This window comes from Elephas maximus, chromosome 3, assembly GCF_024166365.1.
Source record: "Elephas maximus indicus isolate mEleMax1 chromosome 3, mEleMax1 primary haplotype, whole genome shotgun sequence".
Lineage (NCBI taxonomy): Eukaryota > Metazoa > Chordata > Mammalia > Proboscidea > Elephantidae > Elephas > Elephas maximus.
This window is the reverse complement of record NC_064821.1, coordinates 208103383-208125542: the sequence shown is the minus strand read 5'-3', so window position 1 is coordinate 208125542 and position 22160 is coordinate 208103383. Positions and strand designations below refer to the sequence as shown.

At 46.3% G+C, this 22160-nt stretch overlaps 1 protein-coding gene across 1 annotated transcript in view; it reads right to left on the bottom strand.

The window, feature by feature from the left end:
- Positions 1-12464: 12464 nt before the first annotated feature.
- Positions 12465-22160, bottom strand: part of STYXL2 (serine/threonine/tyrosine interacting like 2) — a 41955-nt gene continuing 32259 nt past the window's right edge. Inside the window, exon 5 of the mRNA XM_049881122.1 lies at positions 12465-15262. Within this exon, the coding sequence (XP_049737079.1) occupies positions 12465-15262 (2798 nt within the window). The remainder of the gene's footprint in view (positions 15263-22160) is intronic.

Below are 22160 nucleotides of genomic sequence, written 5' to 3'. Positions count from 1 at the left end.
GCTTGGGGGTGAGGGGAGAGTGCTGTCTAGAAATTTTTGAGATATTCTTGAGGAAACCCAGAATTTCATTTAAAGAGGAAACTAAAAAATCACCCCAAGGAAATTGAAAAATTTCCAGGAAGCTCTTAATGGCTGGGGGTGAGGGAGGAGGGTAGAAGTGAAAATGTAGGAAATCGTGTTACTTACCAGTAACACTGAGTAAAAAATAAATAAATGTGACACATTTTCTTTAGCATTTCAGATTAAAAAATTTAAATGCTTCCATGCCCTGCTTCAGCTCTAGAACTAAAATCAATGAGAATGGCACAGTGGAGACGTTGTAGGATCTGGGGTCAAAGTTATAAGGTGGATTTCCTACTCTGTCTTTCCTAGCTGATTGACCTTGGACAGTTCATATAACTCCTGAACCTCAGTTTGCCGATCTGTAAAATGGCGATAAAAACCACCTACCTTCAGTTGTTATGAGATCACTGAGATTATGTGGAGTCACAAAGGCAGAGACATGCTGGCTTTAGCATAAATAAAGGTTTGGGTAAGTCATGGAAAACTGGGCTGGACCATAGGCTCTCAATAATGGGTTGAGAGATTTTGTGGAGAAACAGGTGGTTAGATTGGGATATGACCAACGCAGGTAAGTCCTTGGGGGGAGCCCAGGGGGGATTTTCCAAAAATTAATTTAAAACTTTAGACTTGGAGAAACAGAATTTTATTTACAAACAAAAAAGATGGAAGTATAATGTCTGATGCTGTTTTTAGATTTTTCTTGATCCTTTCCTAACATTATCATGATGAAATAAACACACATCATGACAGTCACCTTGTATAGATAAATGCGCAGGTTAATGAAATGACACTTTATGGGCTAAAGGGGAGGAAATTCTGAACTGTCTCCTTGGAATTACATTGTTTTTCTCATTTGCCTTCCATAGTAAGCACGGCTACATTTGCTGAGCGCGTCTGAGACGATGGGGGCGGGGTGGGGGGGGACTGTAGGTGTCTGACTGTCAGATCATTCACATTCATATAACATTCATCTAGACAGGACTTGGGCTTTAAGCTGAGAGGTCATTGAGGTTCAGGCCTGCAAGGTCAGAGTTTAGAGTGCCAACTTCATATCGTTTATTATTATGAGGTAGTGAAAATCTTTTATTACAGTAGATGCAATTTTTTAAAAACCATCCAGGTTACAGTCGTATTTGAAACAGTATTTTTTATACCCAGTAGAATTATAACTCAAACTCTATAATTTTCGTGATCAAATAAAAAAGGCTTAAAGGGCTCGGCTGAACTGCTGACATACACATTACCGAAAAAAAAAAACAAAAAAAACCTATTGTTGCCAGTCTGTCAAAAGTGAGCCCCATTCTGTGATTCACTGCACCAAGCACAGAGATGTGCATCCAACCTGTTGCCATCAAGTCAATTCTGACCCTTATAGTGACCCTATAGCAACCCTATAGTATAGAGTAGAACTGCCCAAGAGGGTTTCCAAGGCTGTAAATCTTTACAAAAACAGACTGCTGTATTTTTTTCCCGCAGATGGGTGGTGGGTTCAAACCAGCAAAATTTCGGTTAGTAGGCAAACACTTAACCACTGTGCCACCAGGGCTCCTTCTGCCTCAGAAGAGGTTTAAAACAATACAGAAGAAACGAGGGGAAAGGAGATTTTCTTTGTAATTTGTAAAAGGTCCCATGTTGTCCTTGTTAGTCCCCCGACATAGCTATAGGCTCCTGGACCTTCCGATTTTCCTCCCTCAAAACTTACCTTCTCAGCCTCACTGTCCCCTCAGGTTCGTCTCTTTTCAAAGCAATGGCTGGCTAATCCTGCCACTGAGTTCTTTCTAATTCATAGGTGTTCTACCGGTAACCAGTGCTTTAACTCAAAGGAATGAGTCTAACACTGGGGATTTCAAGCCAAAGTAGGCTCTGGGCTCCTGAAGTACCTTTCTTTGTTTCAGGACTCCCTAAACAGTGTTGCAGCTCTTCAGAGGAAGACATGGTGTCTCATCTGTCTTTGTGTTCCTAGCTCCCAGAACAATTCTTGCCATCTAGCAGAGTACTCCATAAATGTTTGTGGATGAAAGAAGGGTGAGTGGATATAGCCAGTGACAGAGATCTTTTATGGCAGGTCTCAATTTTTGCCTATTAATAGATGTCATAATACACCTCTATTGAATGGCTTTATTGTTAGACAGATTTGTCTAAATTTGGGCTTTGTCTGAAGCCCTTGTTCATCCTGACTCCATTGCCATTGCTATCAATCGGGTGGCTATTTCTTTCTGTTTGAGAGACTGAGACACTGTGAAGTTGTGCGATTTGCCTACTATCTCGGTCTCTGTCTGTCTCTCACTGGCACACACGTGCGCTCACACACACAGACACACTGAGATAGATCTGAGAGTAGAACCCCGGTTTCCTGCCTCAGTCCAGAGTGTTGGCCATGGGACAAGCCTGTTAAAGAGCCCCTCCTCTAGGTCTCTGCCATCTTCCACAGCAGCCTTTGTAATAAATCAAGAGCTACATAACTACATGCGCTGTGCAGTTTTACAAATAGAAAGCTGTCTGAAAGACGCACAAATATTGTGACTCCCTGGAATGAAAGCTTCTCTCCTGGGAGCCAGGAAGATAGAGCACGCAGAAATCTTAGCCTCTTTGAACATTCCATGCTTTAAGTAGAGCTCCCCTGAGGACGAGCTTGTCATCTTCCCGACACTGTTTCACACTGGACTGTTTATTAGTGTGATGGCTAACGTGGACAATGGAGGAAGGCCAGCTCGAGCTTGGGCTTTGTTCAAGGGCCGTGTCTTCTGGATGGCTGATCGGTCGGCAGCTGCAAATCCCAGACTTCTCTTCAATTGCAGTTCTAATCTCTCTCTGGGCATAGAGCTCTGTAAAGGCAAAATGGTGTGTAGAAAAAGTGGTTTTAACATCAGATAGACCTAGGTTCAAATCCTGGCGTTCCTACTAACTGTGTGATTCAGGGCATATTACTTAACCCCTCCAAGTCTGATTTTCCCGTCTGTAAAATGGGGATATTAATACCTGTTTTGCAGAGTTGTTGTGTCGGGCAGCAGGGCTGAATGCAACTTGGCTGAGTGGTGGTCATGCAGCTTTCCAAATGGAATTCCAAAAGAAGAGAGCACAAACTCTGGGATCCTTGCTTGCTATGCCCCTCTCTGGGACCACCAGGGGCAGGAAGCCACTTGCATTGTCTTCCTGTTCAAGGGCTTGTTAGCATTTTCTTCTTGTCTGAGAAACATTAAAAAGTCAATGATTCATTTAAGCCACATGTTCCCAATGTCTTGCAAAGGGCAGTGAGTCATACCTGCTGTCTGTCCTTTTGCCTGCGGCAGGGGCTGTGTTACTCTGTGTTCCTTTGAGGAATGCCCAGTCCCCCGGAACAGCTCTTAGCAGCCCAGTGTGGATGAGGTCACAGCAGGCTGGCTGTAGCAGGAGTGGTATGGAGTGGGCCAGGACCAGTGATTACTATGATGGTCTTGGGAGCTGCTTTCCTTTTCGTTCCCTCCTCATCCACCCCAGCCTCTGCTCTGTCCTGGTAAACATGGGCATTAGTGCAGTCTGGGCTATGCTGAAGGGATTGGAGCCTCACTGGAGCCTGGAGAGAAATGCTTTCAGTAGCTCTGGCCCAGGGTAGTGAAGAGGGCGCTGTTCTCCGGAGCAACTGGCTGAACTGCTGCCCCTCCCACAGGCGGCCAGAATTCCCTCCAGCCTAATACCCTGCAACATTCTTTCTCCCATCACACCCTGTTTTGCCCACTCATCAGGAAAAACAAAAACAAAAACAAAAAAAACCACTCTGAAACTAAACGGGAACAAACTGGCCTCTTTGGGTCCTATAAATGATCCATAGTGATTAATTAATCCATAACCCCATGCTTTCAAAACAAGATTGACCAAGAAATTTACAGTCCAGTAGAAGATGTAAAAGGAGCCCTGGCAATGCAACGGTTAAGTGCTTGGCTGCTAATTGAAAGGTTAGTTATTGGAGCCCATCCAGCAGCTCTGCGGGAGAAAGACCTGGCAATCTGCACCCATAAAGATTACAGCCCAGAAAACTCTATGGGGCAGTTGTACTCTGTCACCTGAGGGTCTCTGTGAGTCAAAATCGACTTGATGGCTCCTAACAACAACAACAACAACAGAGGATGTAAAAAACAGCTGAATGAGCAATTACTATGTGCTGGACCAAAAGGTCAGCGGTTCAGATCTACCAGTTGCTCCTCGGAAACCCCATGGGGTTGCTATGAGTCAGAATCGACTCAACAGCAACGGGTTTGCTTTTTGTTTGTTTGGACGTTGTTCCAAGCACATTACAGATGTCACCTACCCTGTAAGGTGTGGGGGCTCTGAAATCAGGCTGTCTCAGTTTGAACTTTGACTTTGACATGGAGTAGCCATATGGCCTTGGGTGATTCATCATTTTACCTCTTCAAGCCTCAGTGTCCCCTTCAGTTTCCTTATTCAGCCTGCTCTTCCTCTGGGCTTTTGTCTGGCTGGCCCCTCCTCATCCTTCAGGTTTAGCTTAAGTGTTATTTCCTCAGAGAGTTGTCTCCCTGCGTGACCATCCTATCTGCCGTAACCCCGCCTCCAGCCCCACCTGCCTGATTTCTGTTATGTCCCCCTGTTTATCATCTTCAACCACAGCAATGCTGTTGAGAGTCCCCTTTATGCCAGGCTTAGTTTCTAGGTGCTGGGAGTAACAGCAATGAACAACCACTACCCTCATAGAGCTTTTGTTCTGGTAGCGGGGAGACAGACAGACAAACAGGCAGGCAGAAAATAATAGTCTAAATTTACATTTTCTTGTTTACTATTTCCCTTAATGAAATTGTTAGCTCCTTGAGGACAAGTTTTGGTCTGTCTTGATTTCTGCTCAATTCCCAGTGCTAAATTAGACCTGGTGGCCCAGTGGGTGAGCGCTCAGCTGCTAACCGAAAGGTTTGTGATGTGAGCCCACCAGCCGCTCCGTGAAAGACAGATGTGGCAGTCTGCTTCAATAATGATTACAGCCTGGGAAACCCCACGGGGCAGTTCTACTCTATCCTACAGGGTCACTATGAGTCGGAACCGACTCGACAGCAACAGGATCAAAGTGTTAGGTCCTTAGCAACAAGTGGTTTGCAATCAACTGCTAATCTAAAGGTTGGCAGTTTGAACCCACTCAGTAGCACCTCGGGAAAAAGGCCTGGAGATCTGCTTCCGTAAAGATTACAGCCAAAAAAATCCTATGGAGCAGTTCTACTCTATAACACATGGAATTGCCATAAGTCGGAATCAACTCCATGGCAATGTTTCTTTTTTTTTTTTTTCTTTATTATTATATTTTAGATGAAGGGTTACAGAAAAAAATAGCTTCTGATTAAACAATTAGTACACATATTGTTTTGTGGCATCGGTTACCAGCCCCACGACACGTCAACACTCTCCCCTTCTTGACCTTGAGTTCCACTTCACCAGCTTTCCTGTCCCCTCCTGTCTTCTAGTCCTTGCCCCTGGGCTGGTGTGCCCGTTTAGTCTCATTTTGTTTTACAGTTCTGTCTAATCTTTGGCTGATGTGTGAACCTCAGGAGTGACTTCATTACTGAGCTAAAAGGGTGTCCAGGGACCATACTCTTGGGGTTTCTTCAGTCACTGTCAAGCCAGTAAGCCTGGTCTTTTTTTGTGAGTTAGAATTTTGTCCTACATTTTTCTCCAGCTCTGTCCGGTACTCTCTATTGTGATCCCTGTCAGAGCAGTCAGTGGTGGTAGGTGGGCACCATCTAGTTGTGCTGGATTCTGTCTAGTGGGGCTGTGGTAGTTGTGGTCTATTAGTCCTTTAGACTAATCTTTCCCTTGTGTCTTTGGTTTTCTTCGTTCTCTTTTGCTCCAGATAGGGTAAAACCAGTAGAGTATCTTAGATGGCGGCTCGCAAGCTTTTAAGACCCCTGCAGACACTACTCACCAGAGTAGAATGTAGAACATTTTCTTTATGTGTTATGCCAATTGAGCTAGATGTTCCCTGAGACCATGGTCCCCACAGCCCTCAGCCCAGTAATTTGGTCCCTCAGGGAGTTTGGATGTATCTATAGAGCTTCCATGACCTTACCTTGGACAAGATGGCTTCCTCTGTAAGTGTACTGTCTTACCCTTCATCAAAGTTACGACTTATCTATTGTCTATTCAGTGTTTTTCTATCCCACTCCTACCCTTCCTCATGACCATCAAAGATTCTTTCTTTTTGCGTGTAAACATTTTCATGAGTTTTTACAGTAGTTGTCTCATGCAATATTTGTAATTCGTCTTTTTGTGACTGACTTATTTCACTCAGCATAATGCCCTCCAGATTCATCCATGTTGTGAGACACTTTGCAGATTCATCATTGTTCTTTATCGTTGCCTAGTGCTCTGCTGATTTTTTTTTTTTTTTTGTAACTAGTGTTGGAATCCTTGGGTGGTACAAACGGTTAATGTGTTAGAAAGTGCAAGTCCACCCAGAGGTGCCTTGGAAGAAAGGTCTGGTGATCTACTTCTGAAAAGTCAGCCACTGAAAACTATGGAGCACAGTTCTACTCTGACACACAGGGGTTGCCATGAGTTGCAGTCGATTTGCTGGCAACTAGCATTAGCACAGTGTTTGGCACATCATCATAAAGGGCAACTCTGTGTAGCATGCTTTAAGGCAAATTGTGTCAAGACTTTGTTATTTAATCATCATTGCTTAGTAATTCTCCGAAGGAACACCAGGGAAAAAAGTTTCAGGGAGTCCAGGGAAATACTCCCTCTTCTGGTGTTACTCCAAACACTAAAAGCAGAGTCTTCACGACCTGACATTAACAACAAGCACAAGTCACAACCAAACACTTTGAGGACCAGAGCAGCAGGGGTGGGGGTCTGGGGACCATGGTTTTGGGGGGTATCTAGGTCAACTGGCATAACAAAGTTTATTAAGAAAATGTTCTGCACCCCACTTTGGTGAGTGGCGTCTGGGGTCTTAAAAGCTTTTGAGCAGCCATCTAAGATGCTCTTAACCCACTTGGAGCAAAGGAGAATTAAGAACATCAAAGACACAAGGAAAATAGTAGCTGAAGAGACAAAAGAGCCACATAAACTAGAGGCCCCATCAGCCTGAGACCAGAAGAACTAGATGGTGCCTGGCTACCACCAATGGCTGCCCTGACAGGGAACACAACAGAGCAGGAGAAAAGTGTGGTGCAGAGCTCAAATTCATGTAAAAAAGACCAGACTTAATGGTCTGACTGAGACTAGAGGAACCCCAGAAGTCTTGGCCCCTGGACTCTCTATTAACCCAGAACTAAAACCATTTCCAAAGCCAACTCTTCAGACAAAGATTAGACCACTATAAAACATAAAATAATACTTGTGAAGAGTGTGCTTCTTAGTTCAAGTAGATACATGAGACTACATGGGCAGCTCCTGTCTGGAGGCAGGATGAGAAGGCAGAAAGGGATAGGAGCTGGTTGAATGGACATGGGAAACCCGGGGTAGAAACAGGTAGTGTGCTGTCACATTACAGGGATTGCAACTAGGGTCACTTAAAAATATGTGTATAAATTTTTGTATGAGAAATTAACTTTAGCTGTAAACTTTCACCTAAAGCACACACACACAAAAAAAACCCACCAATAAGCACATGTTAACCAACATTCACATCACAGGCCTGGTATTCACCCTTGATGTTGGATATCTTCCTTTGGCCCTTCCAGCGGCATGTTCCACCCTTTCTCACCCTCCCCTGTGGCCTGTGAGGCTGACCAAGTGGACCACAAGCACCAAGAACCTTGTCCTCTGGGGCTGAAGTCTTCTGGCTCCTTCCCTGGGGGGTTACATTAAAATGGCTTGTCCCTAGAACAAGGTCTCTGCTCTTGTAAAACAGCCTTCCTTCACACAGCTCTCTCTACCTCTAGGATTCTAAGCTCCCTCCCCTGGTCCCTTCAGGTCTGGGATATGTACTGTGTCTTGTGGTTTCCCTCTACCCTGCCCACACCTTTGTAAATAGCCCCTTATTAAGCCCCTTTGAAGGACGCTCACGTAGATATAAGGAGCCCTGGTGGAGCTATGTTTAAGACCTAGGCTGCTAACCGAAAGGTGGTTAAAGCCTACCCAACCAGTCTTAGAAAACCCTAAGGGCAGTTCTACTCTGTCACATGGCATTGCTATGAGTCGAAAATCTGACTCCATGGCACACAACAACAACAATTTAGATGTGTCATGTGTTTCCTGCTGGGAGCTCCTTGACACACCTTGTTTCTTCATAGTAGCCATGTTTTCATTTTCCCTCTGGGGCTTCCTCTTTGGGTGAAGAAAAAGTGTGTTTCTTCCTCTCTCTCTTTTCCCTCTTCTCCCCTCAGAATTATGTATAGGATTTCCAGTCCTGTGGGTACGTTGCTGTCGAGTTGGTTCCAACTGATAGCAACTACATACACTAAAAAAAAAAAAAAAAAAAAAAAACCAAAGCCCACTGCCGTCGAGTCGGTTCCGACTCATAGTGACCCTATAGGACAGAGTAGAACTGCCCCATAGAGTTTCCAAGGAGCGCCTGGTGGATTCAAACTGCCGACCCTTTGGTTAGCAGCTGTAGTACTTAACCACAAAGCCACTAGGAGTCTCTCTTTATTCTGGGGGATCTCTTCCAGTGAAAGCTTTGTAATTCAGGAGTGGATGAAGGCCATGCAGTCAGATCCGTCTACACTTTTTCTTTTTTTAAATCCCTGACTCCATCAGTTGGTTTTATACAGCTGAAACTCTATCCTGGTTGTTAATTAATTCTCAAGAGTGGGTCAATCTTGTGTTCAGTGTATAGTGTTCTAAGTCATTTAAGATAGCTTCATTGGTAAGGCTCTACGGGTATGGCCTTTCCATTTACACACATTAACCTTCGTGCTGGGAATTGCCCTCCAGACCCACTTTCTGCTCTTCCTCAGCCTAACGGGCTCTCTTACCCTCTGGTTTCTAGTTGGTTTAGGCTATTGGAAGCTACTACTATGAGATCAGAAACCCTGGTGGTATAGTGGTTAAGAGCTATGGCTGTTAACCAAAAGGTTGGCAGTTCAAATCCACCAGGCGCTCCTTGGAAACTCTATGGGGCACTTCTACCCTGTCCTATAGAGTTGCTATGAGTCGGAATTGACTTGACAGCAATGGGTTTGGGTTTTATTTGGTTTAGCATGAGATCAAAGACTGAGAGGAGACAGAAGTCCAGGTTTTTATTGCCCCCACTCCTCTGCCAGGCCATGGTTTCGCAGTGGCTGTGTTCCTCCATCTGATGACCCAGCTCCTGTCAGGTGGCCCTTTTCCACAGTTACGACTCTTGCTGAGTCCTAGAAACAGCTTCTTCCTCTTGCCTCTTCAGTTTGAGGGTGGTATCAACTTCTCTTTATTGCTAGTACCTGGGTGCTTTACTATAACTTCTTGTCCCTCTTCACCCTGCCCACGCCTCTGTAAATAGTCTCTGCTTTAAACTTGCATCAGTTACCACCTCAGGTGTGCCATCTGTTTCCTGCTGGGTCCTTTACTGGCATACACCTTTTAATGTCATTCAGAGACTGGAAGTCTGGATCGCCCTCATGTGGATTGCAAGCCGTAGAGCCCTATCATCCTAAAAAAAAATTGCTGTTGAGTTGATTCTGACTCATAGCAACCCTATGGTGACCCTACAGGACAGAGTACAACTGCCCCATAGGGTTTCCAAGGAGTGCCTGGCAGATTTGAACTGCTGACCTTTTAGTTAGCAGCTGTAGCTCTTAACCGCTACGCCACCAGGGTATCCCCTATCATCCTAGGTTAGGTGTAATTCAGAAGTCACACTTGGGGTCCTAACACTTCAAATTCCACATAGTCCCTAAAGCTCGTCACTCATTACATAGATTTCTCATGGTGTGGTTTCCCAGCTGTACTCCAGGAATAAGTTGGATTTGGAATCCTGAATTCTCAGGCAGACGTCTCCCCTGAGTACAGAATTCCAAGGGAACTCTCCTTGGAGATCCAGCAAGCAGAGGCATTTCCCTAGGGCTTGGCCTTTGACCCTTTTCTGATTTCCTCCTCTAGAAAGCCGAGGTGGTCTATATGTGGACCACAAGGGCCACTGCCCCACTAACCTAAGAGCTCAACTAAAAGCAGTCCAGGTGGTCTCCTTAGTCCCTTCCCCCTAGATTCACAGGGTTGGAGGGAGACTGAAGTGACTCTTCAAGCCAATATTCTTTAAATGTTTGTTCAACATTCATTCAGTTGGGCATGAGTTTGGAACTGGCTAGTTGTTTTTTGTTTGTTTTAAATTTCCTGTCTACCTAGATGTGAATGAGACTGTATTTTTAGTTTTTTTTTTTTTTTTTTAAGACATGTATACCAAAACCTGAAACCAAACCCTTTGCCATCCAACTCATAGTGACCCTATAGGACACAGCAGAACTGCCCCATAGGGTTCCCAAGAATGGCTGGTGGATTTGAACTGTTGACCTTTTGGTTAGCAGCCGAGCTCTTAACCACTGCACCATCAGTGCCCCACCATGTATACAGACCTGAGTTAACTGGCTCCTTATCCAGGGCAGCTGCTTATCTGACCCATCAGTTAATTTAACCTGTTCATCCTGATCTTGACTCTCTAGGTATTTTCCCTCAAATGGCAAGATAATTCAAGGTAAGAAGATGAGGAAAAGGGGAAGAGAGCTTTTGTTGTCCCAAGGATGGTCTCATTCCTTCCCCCAGAAAACTGAGCTTCTAGAGTGGGTGCCTAGTTGACCGTCTTTGCTGATGTCAGAAGCTTCCCCATAAGAGTGAAATGAGAGAGGAAGCCTTGAGCTCTCCCAGAAAGTAAAATGGGCCACAACCAGTCTTCCTGCCTTGAGATATATTAGGACAATGCCATTTTGTATGGTGGGAATGACCATAGAAACTAGGGAGTGGGGCCAGCTAAAGTAAACGTGGGCAAAGGAAGAGGAAAATGGGACAAAGACTGAGTAGCATTTTTTTTTTTCAAAGCCTTTCTCCCTCTCAGTTAGCAGGAGGGAGGTGAGTATCATGAGCAACTGAAGTGTGGGTTGAAGTGATAGAGGGAAGGTGAGCAAATTAACTCAGTTGCTTTGATAGCAACTATGTGCAGTTCTGGGTTTGAGCTCAAGTCAACTCCCTTTTGCCTTGATGTTTTTATCTTTGTGCGCGTCGAGATGTGTGATGCAAAACTAATTCACTCACAAAGATTTTGTAATCTCCACATTTCACAACTCACTTCTTAGAAAAATCGATCATATGTTGAATTATCATTCCTATTAGTCCCCATTGGTGGGTTTCTCCTTACTTGTCTTGCCTCCCGTTAGTCATCTCATCAGCTGCTGTGTATCCTGAATTGGGTTTTTTGTTTGATCAAGACATCTCTGACCCCTGCATGGCACATGTGTGTTTTTGAAGCCCACAAGGTATTTCTGCTTAAAAGCAACTGTGGCGACAAGTCCATCAATGATTGTTGTAAGGTACTCAAACTATGTCTTCTTGCTTCAGCAACCCAGCCTGTGTTTTGGGAGGGCAGAAACTCCTTCAGAACAACGGGTAAAGAGGCCTCAACCACCTTGCTTCTCCAGAGTGCTGGGAAGGATCAAGTGGACGAGTAACTGCATTATCCAAAGATCCTCCAAGGAAATAGAAAGCAAGGATGACCACTAGATTTTATAAATATATGTCTCTATCTCCTTGTATTGGGCTTCTTCTCTCCACTATGGTCTTCTTTTGTTTTTCTGCTTTTCCAGAGGAATCCTCTCTCTATCTTATATCTTGCCACTCCCACCACAATAAACCATGTTCTGTCTTTCTCTAGTCCCCTCTGTTACTCTCAAGGGTTTTACTGTTATAATCTCCCACTGCATTGTATCATAGCCAAAATACCTGATTATTATTTTTGATAATGAGATGATGGTGGTGGTGTCTGAAGGCATAGCTTTTGTTGAACAAGAGGAGGTTGGCTCATAATAACTCATCTAAAGTGATTCCCCCTAATTCCCAAAGAGTTAAAAGTGATCAGAATGAAAAAGAAATATTTGACAATATACCATTTAATGGAGATCCAAAACAATAAAAGGAAACAACAAGAACATTGTCAGGATAGGTTAAGCTTGCCACAGGAGATTTACTGGGTCTCATCACAAAACTATAACACTTCCTCAAACAGAACCATGTGCCACGTTCGTGGCCTTCCTGGATGTAAGCTAGAGTTTCCCAACAAACTACATTGCGTTTTCAACTTACCTCTCTAGTCTATGAGGGACACTACCACATACAAAAGTGAAGCACCAAATCTTAGAGGCTATTGGGCAACAGGTAAACGGGGCTAGATGGTCCGGAATTCAAACCTCATACTGATGACCTTGACAGGTGGTAGCAATGTGTGCCTGAGACCTGTGCCAGGCAGTATGGGTCCTTCTGTTTTCTCGGTCTCCCCTAGGTCTGCTTTGCCCAGCTTAATCCTCCCTCCTTCTCTGCAACTTAGTCCAGGTTTCTTCTTGTCGACGTCTCCAGGCGGCAATGATGGCTTCATCGTCCATTTCCCCCTCTTCCTCCCTGTCAGTGCTTCTGTGATACTGGGACCGCCGCCCCGAGGCAAACCTCCCTTCCTCCCTGTTTTCCATCCTTTCTCTTTCTCCCTCCTCTTCAGACCTCGCGAAGCTCTGTGTGAACTTCCTCTTGGCTCCAAATTCAGAAAAGTCTGATTTGGATGATTCTTCCACATCTTCCCAGTCCTTGGGCCTGGCCCAATCCCGACGTCGCTGTTCAGGGGACTCTGCCCCTTCAGGGGGCTCGGGGGTCCTACGGAAGAAGTAGGGCTCTGGGCTTTCTTCTCGGGAGCTTGAGGTCTCACTGAACATGGACCTGGAGGACTTGTGCATCTCTCTGCCCTCTCTGGTGGAGGAAGAGGAGAACCGGGAAGTGCTTCTGACCGAGTTGCCATTTGCCTCCTGGTAGGAGGAGGTATCCCGTTCCTCTGACTGCGACTTGGAGAATTTGTAACTGGAGGATTTAGACGCAGTCTCCCGGAGTGTGGAGGATCTGGTGTACTTCCCTCTGGAGCTTCCAGACCAATCACTTTGGGAAGGAGATTTTTCCTCTGTCCTGAGGCCACCTAGCCACTTATTAATGCTTCTATCCATCTCTTTGTCAGCTCTGTTGTCATTTCCATAACAATCAGAGACAGCCAGGGAAGAGGAGGTGTCTGTTTCCGGTTTTTGGGAATTAGTGTGGGAAGAGTATCGGAAGCTCCCTATGGCACTGTCAGTGTCCTCATCCCTGTCACTAACGTCATCATCCTCTTCCTTGACCTTCTTCTTGAAAAGGGAGCTGCGTTTGTTGTCTGAGGCCAGCTTCTCCATTTTGTACTCAGACATCTTCTCCCTCAACTCCATTTGCCTCTCCTTCTCCTTCCGACCAAGCTCCTTTAGGTCCACATCATCGGCAAAGAGGCTATAGATAGGCTTGCTTGTCCCCTTCACCTTACTCCCTGTGTCCTCGGCCCTCGAACTCAGTGTGGTGTTGGAGGACAGCACAGACTGCGTGTCACAGCTAGGTCTTGTCTGGCTCTGAGGCCACAGGCAGCCACCCAGGGAGGAGCCGCTCTGTCCACTGAGCATGGACGCTTGGTCATCCCCCAGGCAGCCAGCCAGCGGTGCCACCTTCAGGCTTGCAATGGACGGTGAGCGGGACAACAGCAACATTTCATTCTGCTTCTGGGCAAGGGTCTCGCTGACCACGTTGGCGATCCAGTTCTGGATACTGGCAATGGAAATTGTGTCTCCAGGCCCCACTGGCAGGGTGGGCAGGGGTGTGGTGGGGTTGGAGACAGAGCATCCCCTTGTGTTGCTTGCGGCCTGAGACAGGTGGGAGCGGTGGCTCTGGGTGCTGAGTACTGACCCTGTGTCCCCATCAGCACTGACTGAGGGGGTTGCAGACCAGAATGCTGACAGGGGGATGCTCATGCTGGCTGCCGAGCTGGCTGCCTCCCAGCTTCCCATGGACTGGCTCTCCTCCAGCGTCTGCCGGCTCCTCTCCAGCAGCTCCAGCCTCCGCTGCCTCTTCTTGGCTGAGGCTGAGTCCTCTCCCTTGCTGAGCTCCACCACCTCCTCCTTGTTCTCACTGCCCAGCTTCTTCTGGTGTTTCAGCTTCCAGGCCTGGTAGGCCGTCAGGTTGACATCGGAGGGGTTCCTTTTCTCCCCCTCTGCCTCCTCTGCCCCTTGCTCACTGCTGCCATCTCCTGCCTCCGAGTCTTTTTTGTGAAATCCAAATTGGATTCTCTTGATCTTCCACCTCTCTAGGGCAGTGAGCTTGTCCTTGTTCCTGCTGCAGAAGTTGTAGAAGGAGCTGGCCTCTGAAGCCACACTCTCCTCATCATCCTCTGGCACCCTGCTCCCTGCCTCTGAGCCTGTGTCTGCCTCCTCTCTCCTGCTCCTGGAGTGATACTTCCGGGCGGCCTCCTTCTCAATCTCCAGCAGCCTCTGGTTCCACATGTCCCAGGTGCTCTCTGTGGACACTGAGTCCGAGCGGCGCCTCCCAGCTCGGTTCAGGCTGCTCATCTGCAGCTGCTGCTTCAGGACCCGTATGTCATGGCTGCTGACGCTCTCTGAGGTGCTGCTCTCACTCAGGGTGTGCCTCCGTCTTCTCCCCACGAAGCAGCCAGCCTCACTCTCCACCTCCTCTTCCTCCTCCCTGCCCCGTCTCTGGTGCTCTTCTGTCTGGTACCGCTCATTTCGGCTCTGCCATTCCCGGATGATGCTCTCCACGTCCTCATCCTCCAATTCCTCCCCGCCCTGGCCAGAGGAGGCTGAGCACCGGCCATCTCCACCCTGGGGGACCTTGCCTGTGGGGAGGCCTTGCCCCTTCTTCCACTCCTCATACAGCCTCTCCTCCTCATCCTCGTCTATAAGGGTGAGGGGCTTGGAGGCCTGGCTGGCCTTCCCCAAGGAGGATCCACTTAGGTGGCTGGTGATGTCATCCTCCTCCTCCACGGTGAGGCCATGCACTCTGGCCCCTAGCGTGCTCCCCTGGTCTGTGCCCTCCTCCCCGCCATCGTCCTCTTCTCTCTCCTCCATCAGCTTCTCGTTGAGCTCGCGGAGCTGCTTCAGGAAGCCGTCGTTGGGGTAGATGGCCCGCTTCTTGCGCACGGTCATCAAGGCCTCCAGGATGGCCATGTTGTGGAAGATCATCAGGTAGGCCACCACAAGCACTGCTGACCGGCTGATGCCCATTTCACTACTGACCAGGGCTTTCCCTGAAAAGGAAATACAAAAATTTAGCTACTGCTGAGTGTGGCAGGATATGCGGTACCAGAGCCATCTGATACTCCTCTCTAAGAACAAGCAAATCGGTCTTAGAAGAAATGCAGCCAGGGTGCTGCTTAGAGGAGACGATTGGGGGACTTCCACTGGTTTACCTTGGGTACATAATCAGGAAAGATTAATTGCTGGAAAAGAACATTGTGCTTGGTAAAGGAGAGAGTCACCAAATGGAGGGAAACCCTTCATGAGATATACTAACACGAGAGCCACAACAATGGACTCAGATGTGAATTACGATGGCACAAGATGGGGCAAGGTTTCGCTGTATTATACCTAAGTTGCCATGAGGTGGAGCTAACAACAACAATAATTACACTTGAATGGCTGAAGGGGTAACAACATAACTACAGTGGCTTCCCTGAAGTTAAAGTGGCGTTTTGATGTTCTGGACTTCTTGTGTTTACCTTGCCTCTGGTGTTCGTTCAGGCTCATGTCACATGAGAAATGAACATCATTGTCCCCATATTACAGATACCCGTTGCCGTTGAGTTGATTTGGACTCATAGAGACCCTATAGGATAGTGTAGAACCGCCCCATAGGGTTTCCAAGGAGCTGCTGGTAGATTTGAACTGCTGACCTCTTGGTTAGCAGCTGAGCTCTTAACCACTGTGCACCAGGGCTTCATATTACATTCATATGGTGTTTATTGGACACATAACCGTTGTCGGCACATAAGCAGGGGTTGGGTGGGAAAAACAAATGGTGAGTATCCCCTCCTGTCACGTGGGAGACCAGGGTTTGAGTCCCTGCTGGGGAGACAGATACCCTTTTTGGAAACCCTGGTGGCACAGTGGTTAAGAGCTACAGCTGCTAACCAAAAGGTTAGCAGTTAGAATCCACCAGGTGCTTCTTGGAAACCCTATGCAACTGCTCTACTCTGTCCTATAGGGTTGCTATGAGTCGGAATCAACTCGACGGTAATGGGTTGGGATTGGTTTTTTTTGGTCACCACTTTTGAAACACTTGAGTGCACCTCTCTACTCTCTACCCACCAAACTGAGCATGAGAGGGAGGTAAATATAGAATGGGGTAAGGAGGCAAAGAGAAGAAAAAGAAAGATGCTAAGATAAATGGATCAAGAAAGGCAGAATCTTGATGTTGGAGAGCACCACAGAAGTCACAGTTTAAACTCCTGTGCTGTCCAGGAATTAACTTTACAACATCCTTGATGCTAAGTCATCCAGCCTCTGCTACGATGCTTCCAGTGACAGGGAACTCACTATCACACACAGACACACAGACACATACACACACATACACCCCACTCGATATTTGGATCACTCTAATTTCTGGAAAATTCTTTCTTATGTTAGGACAAAATATGACTTCCTGTAACATACAAACAAGGGCTCTTACTCTGGCATTCTGGGAACAATAAGAATATATCTATATGAACCAGACCTTTTACGAAAAAAAATCCTTGAGAAGATCACTATCATATTTTTACCAGGAGATTCTTTTTGTTTTTTTTTTTCCCCCAGATTATTCTGATTCTTCGAAATCATTTCTTGGACAGAGTTTCATGTTCCCTTACTATTCTAGCCACTCTCCTGCAGGTCTCACTTTATCAGTTTTTTTTCTTAGAAATTTGTTCCAGGATGGAGCAAGGCATTTTAGGTTAGGGCTGAGCCACATGGAGTTGCACCGCCCCTCACCACCCCTGCTTTGGACACTGGGACTTCACTGATGCCAAGTGTGCACTGTGGGTGGATGTGTCACACAATGAGCTCAAATTATCTTTCGGATCAACTAAAATCTGTAACACTTTTCAAAAACTGCTATTAAGCCTGGTGGATCTTATCTTGTAGGATTTTTAAACATAAGGAAAATGCTACAAGTCCCTATTAAATTTTTCTCTAGTTGTAGCCTACAGAAATATTTGCAAGTCTTGACTTTGTCATCAATAGATAGCTGTCTCCTGCCTCCCCACCTGCTTTGCATCCTTTATGTCTTCTGTGGCTTCATTTGAGTGACCATTTAAAAGGCAGAAAGCAACCAATAGAGACCTTCCTCCAGGATGTCATTAATCTACTTGTGAACAATTTTGGGGGATGTTTGTTAAATCGGTTAAGAGTCCTACCTAATGATGTGGGGGAAGAGGGGAATGACCCTTTCATTATTCTATCTTTGTACTAGTTAAGGGCTTGTCTTTGTCCCAAAGGACCTCAGAGACAGGCAAGACTGGAGGGCACTGAAAGGCCTTATTGCCAAGAAAAGCCAGCAGCCACGGAAGGGAGGTAAGCAAGCAGAATCAAAGCCACTAAAAGAGTGTCAACAGGTTGACTTTCTCTATTCTTCTCTTGGGGACAGCAGTGGTTCAGTGGTAGAATTTTCACCTTCCATGTGGGAGATCTGGGTATAATTTCTGGCCAATGCAACTCAAGCGCAGCCATTACTTGTCTGTCCGTGAAGGCTTGTACGTTGCTATGATGCTGAATAGATTTTAGTGGACCTTCCAGACTAAGATGGACTAGGAAGAAAGGCCTGGCGATCTACTTCTGAAAATCAGCCCATGAAAACCCTATGAATCACAATGGTCTGATCCTGTTGAGTGACTTGGGCCAAGTCAACAGCAGCTAACAAAAATTGTCTTCCACCTCTAGCTTAGGGCTCAGCTGGACCTTACCAAAGACTCCCCCTTAACTACCTGACCAGGCCATAATCTGCAACTAGTAGTTCCAATGTTTCACTCTCTTACTTTGGAGGAAGGATCATCAGGTCAGGTCACGTCATGACAGGATCAGCCAGTCTTCCTCACAAGGGCACCAAATACTGCTTTAGACCCAGTCTGACTGGGACCAGGTCAGGGGTGCCATGTTTTTCCACTTTGTATTTCTTGTACCCTGGAATTTCTCCAGGGGGCCTCAGGGGAAGCCTGAGGGACAAGGGAGAGGCTGGGTGGGTGGATTCTGGGCCCCCAGCCACTTCAGCCAAAGCAGTGACAGGATTTTCTTTCTCTGCCAGGCATGGGGCCTTCACTGATGGTTGTATAGACTGTGCTTTGCACAGCTCCAGGGGCATCCTTCACACTGAAGTCAAAGTAGACTTATTTGTCTTAGGAAGAAACATTTCTGGCAGTAAAATGGTTTGAGGAGAGGGGTCTTTTTCTAATTTGCAGAGTCACTGTTTTGATTAGCAGCAGAACTGATGGGCCGTTCCACCTAGGTGTAGTTCCTCTGTTTTAAATTTTGAGGAGTACAAGTAGTGAAGAGAACATGGGACTTCTGTAAGACTGATTTCAAATTCTCTCTACCACTCTCAGTATGCCCTTACGGGGCAGGCACTTGTGCTGTGTCCTCCCAGTTCATAACTCTACCTCCCCTTTTCTCATAATGTACCCCCTTCTCCCGCTCCAGGAAAACGCAGAAAGATGTACTTTTCCAGAAACCACCCCCATTGCCACCATCTATAGACATAAGGGTAGACATATGACCAGAGTCTGCTCAGGAAATTCTCTCTTCAGGGAATTTGGAACTGGGAGTAAGGTAGGAAAATAACGTTAAATGGCCAGGCCTGTGGAGGGCCATTCTATTCTAGGTAGAGAGAGAAAGAGAAGATTGCAACCAAGAGGGATGTCCAGTCCCTTTCCAGAACCATCCTGGGGCCAGGTACATCCCTGTCCTTGGATTCCTTCCTGTGTCTTTTTATTTATATATTTATATATATTATTTTTTTATGGTGTTTTAGGTGAAAGTTTACAGCTCAAGTTAGTTTCTCATACAAAAATTTATACACACACTGCTATGAGACCCTAGTTGCAATCCCTGTAATGTTACGGCACACTCCCCCTTTTCATCCCAGGTTTCCCGTACCATTCAACTAGCTCCTATCCCTTTCTGCCTTCTGATCCTGCCTCCAGCCAGGAGCTTCCCATTCAGTCCCGCACATCTACTTGATCCAAGAAGCACACTCCTCAAGAGTATCATTCTATTTTTTTTATAGTCCAGTCTAACCTTTGTCTGAAGAGTTGGCTTCAGGAATGGTTTTAGTTCTGGGTTAACAGAGAATCCGGAGGCCATGTCTTCTGAGATTCTTCTAGTCTCAGTCAGACCATTAAGTCTGGTCTTTTTACGTGAATTTGAGTTCTGCACCACACTTTTTCCCCGCTCCATCAGGGACTGTCTGTTGTGTTCCCTGTCAGGGCGGTCAGTCATTGATGGTAGCCAGGCACCATGTAGTTCTTCTGGTCTCAGGCTGATGGAGTCTCTGGTTTATGCAGCTCTTTTGTCTCTTGGGCTAGTGTTTTCTTTGTGTCTTCGGCATTCTTCATTCTCCTTTGCTCCAGGTGAGTTGGGACCAATTGAAGTCTCTTAGATGGCCGTTTGTAAGCTTTTAAGACCGCAGATGCCATTCACCAAAGTGGGATGAAGAACTTTTTCTTAATAAGCTTTGTTATACCAATTGACCTAGATGTCCCCCAAAACCATGGTCCCCAGGTCCCTGCCCCTGCGACTCTGTCCGTTGAAGTGTTTGGTTGTGTTCAGGAGACTTCTTAGCTTTTGGTTTAATCCAGCTGTGCTGACTTCCCCTGTATTGTGTGTTGTCATTCCCTTCGCCTAAGATAATTCTTGTCTATTATCTAGTTTACTATCTAGTTAGTGAATAACCCTCTCACTCCCTTTCCACCCTCGTAACCATCAAAGAATATTTTTCTCTGTGTTTAAATCTTTTCTTGAGTTCTTATAATAGTGGTCTCTTACAATATTTGTCCTTTTGCGACTGACTAATTTCACTCAGTACAATGCCTTCCAGATTCATCCATGTTGCGAGATATTTCTCGGATTCATCGCTGTTCTTTATTGTTGCGTAGTATTCCATTGTGTGAATATATCATAATTTGTTTACTCATTTGTCTGTTGGTGGGTACCTAGGTTTGCTTTCCATCTTTTTGCTATTGTGAACAGTGCTGCAATGCACATGGGTGTGCATATATCTATTCATGTGAGGGCTCTTATTTCTCTAGAATGTATTCCAAGGAGTGGGATTGCTGGATCATATGATACTTCTATTTCTAGCTTTTTAAGGAAGCACTAAATTGATTTCCAAAGTGGTTGTACCATTTTATATTCCCACCAGCAGTGTATAAGGGTTCCAGTCTCTCCATAACCTCTCCAACATTTACTATTTTGTGTTTTTTGAGTCAATGCTAGCCTAGTTGAGGTGAGATGGTATCTCATTGTGGTTTTGATTTGCATTTCTCTAATGGCTAATGATCGTGAGCATTTCCTCATGTATCTGTTAGCCGCCTCCAGTGCCTTTTTAATTAATACCTTTGCTGCTTGTTGAGTAGCTTGGGATGGTTTGGACTTACTAGCAACCAAGAGAATATCCATTATTACACTTGGGCAAAGTCACTTAACCTTCCATGGGCCTCAATTTCCCAATCAATAAAAAGTAAATAATAACTTCCACTTTGTGGGGTGATTATTAAGTAAAATGTCTAATACCAGGTGTTTGAATTTCTTCTTCCTAGCTGCTAGGAACTGACTCCAAAGTATCATGTTGCCAAGTGCAGTGAGTGGATTCCAACTCATAGCGACCTCAGGAGACAGAGGAGTACTGCCCCTCTAGGTTTTCTTGGCTGTAATCTTTAGGAAAGCAGGTTGCCAGGTCTTTCTTCCACAGAGCCACTGGGTGGGTTCTAACTGCCAACATTTTGGTTAGCAGCTGAACACTTAACGGTTGCTCCACTGGGGCTCCTTCCAAAGCATTACAGACAAGAGGAAACAACAGAAACAGCCTCAGGGGTCAATTCAAGGTGTAGTGAGAGCTTCTCAGCCAAGTGTAGGAACTACCCACAAAAGCAGCCATAGTAACACCGTCCTTTAGCCTCCCTCGCCTCCCTTGCAGGGGTGTGGAGAAATGGGAGGGTGAGGCTGAACGGAGAGGATGGGTAGCAAGAGGAGAGGAAATCCATCGCTTGGACCCTGCACAGGCCCTGAAGGTGACCTGGACTCCATCTGGTCCCAAGAAAAGGTTAATTTCCAAGGGCCTCAGGCCCCTGGCGGAGCTAACACACTCGCCAGCACTGCAGGCAACGGTGCGCCCACTCCTGGCAGATGGGACCCAGCCCGACGCCCGCATCCTGGGCGCCTTGGTGAAACCCGGACAGGAAACGTCCCTGCTCCAATCGCACAGCAACTCCGCCCCACCTGGCCGGGCGCGTCCTCCCTTCCTCCACCCTCCAGGCAGCCTTCTCCTGCTTTCTTGCTCTCGCCGGTGCTCCTGGAAGGTGTTAACGCGTTTCACCCTCGGTGGTCTGTCTCTGCCCACCAGCGCTGCGGGAGGACAGCGCGCTGGGACGGTGTCTACACGCATTGTCCACTGCGCCCGCCTCCGACTCCCCAGGGGAAGTCCGCCCGTTGGTGCCAGCCCCCGAGGAAAAGCCGCAGAACAAATTCCCTCTTCCACAGGGCATGTGACACACTCCATTCCACATTGCCACATTGGTCAAAGAGATGCTTTTTTTCTTTCTTTCTTTCCTTCTTTTTCCCTTCAGGTGGGTGGGCATCACGGGGAAGATAAGAGAAGGTTTTGAGAAAAGTCAAAGTGTCTTCCAAAGGAAATGTGACAAAACGAGAGGAATCTGACTGGGTTTGCCCATTCTTGGGACCTTATATGGATCTCAGTTCAAAAGCCTAAGGACTCTCTAAACTCCTATCCAGCTGCTAAGTAATTATTTATCCCATTAACCCCTCAGACCATGTTGGTCCATTCTTTCTCTTCATGGTTTTGCCAAAAAAAAAAAAAACAAAAACTCAAGTTACAGTTCCAACTACTTGTCACTTAAACATTGATTATTTCTAATGAAAAGGCTGAAGTATTGCAAC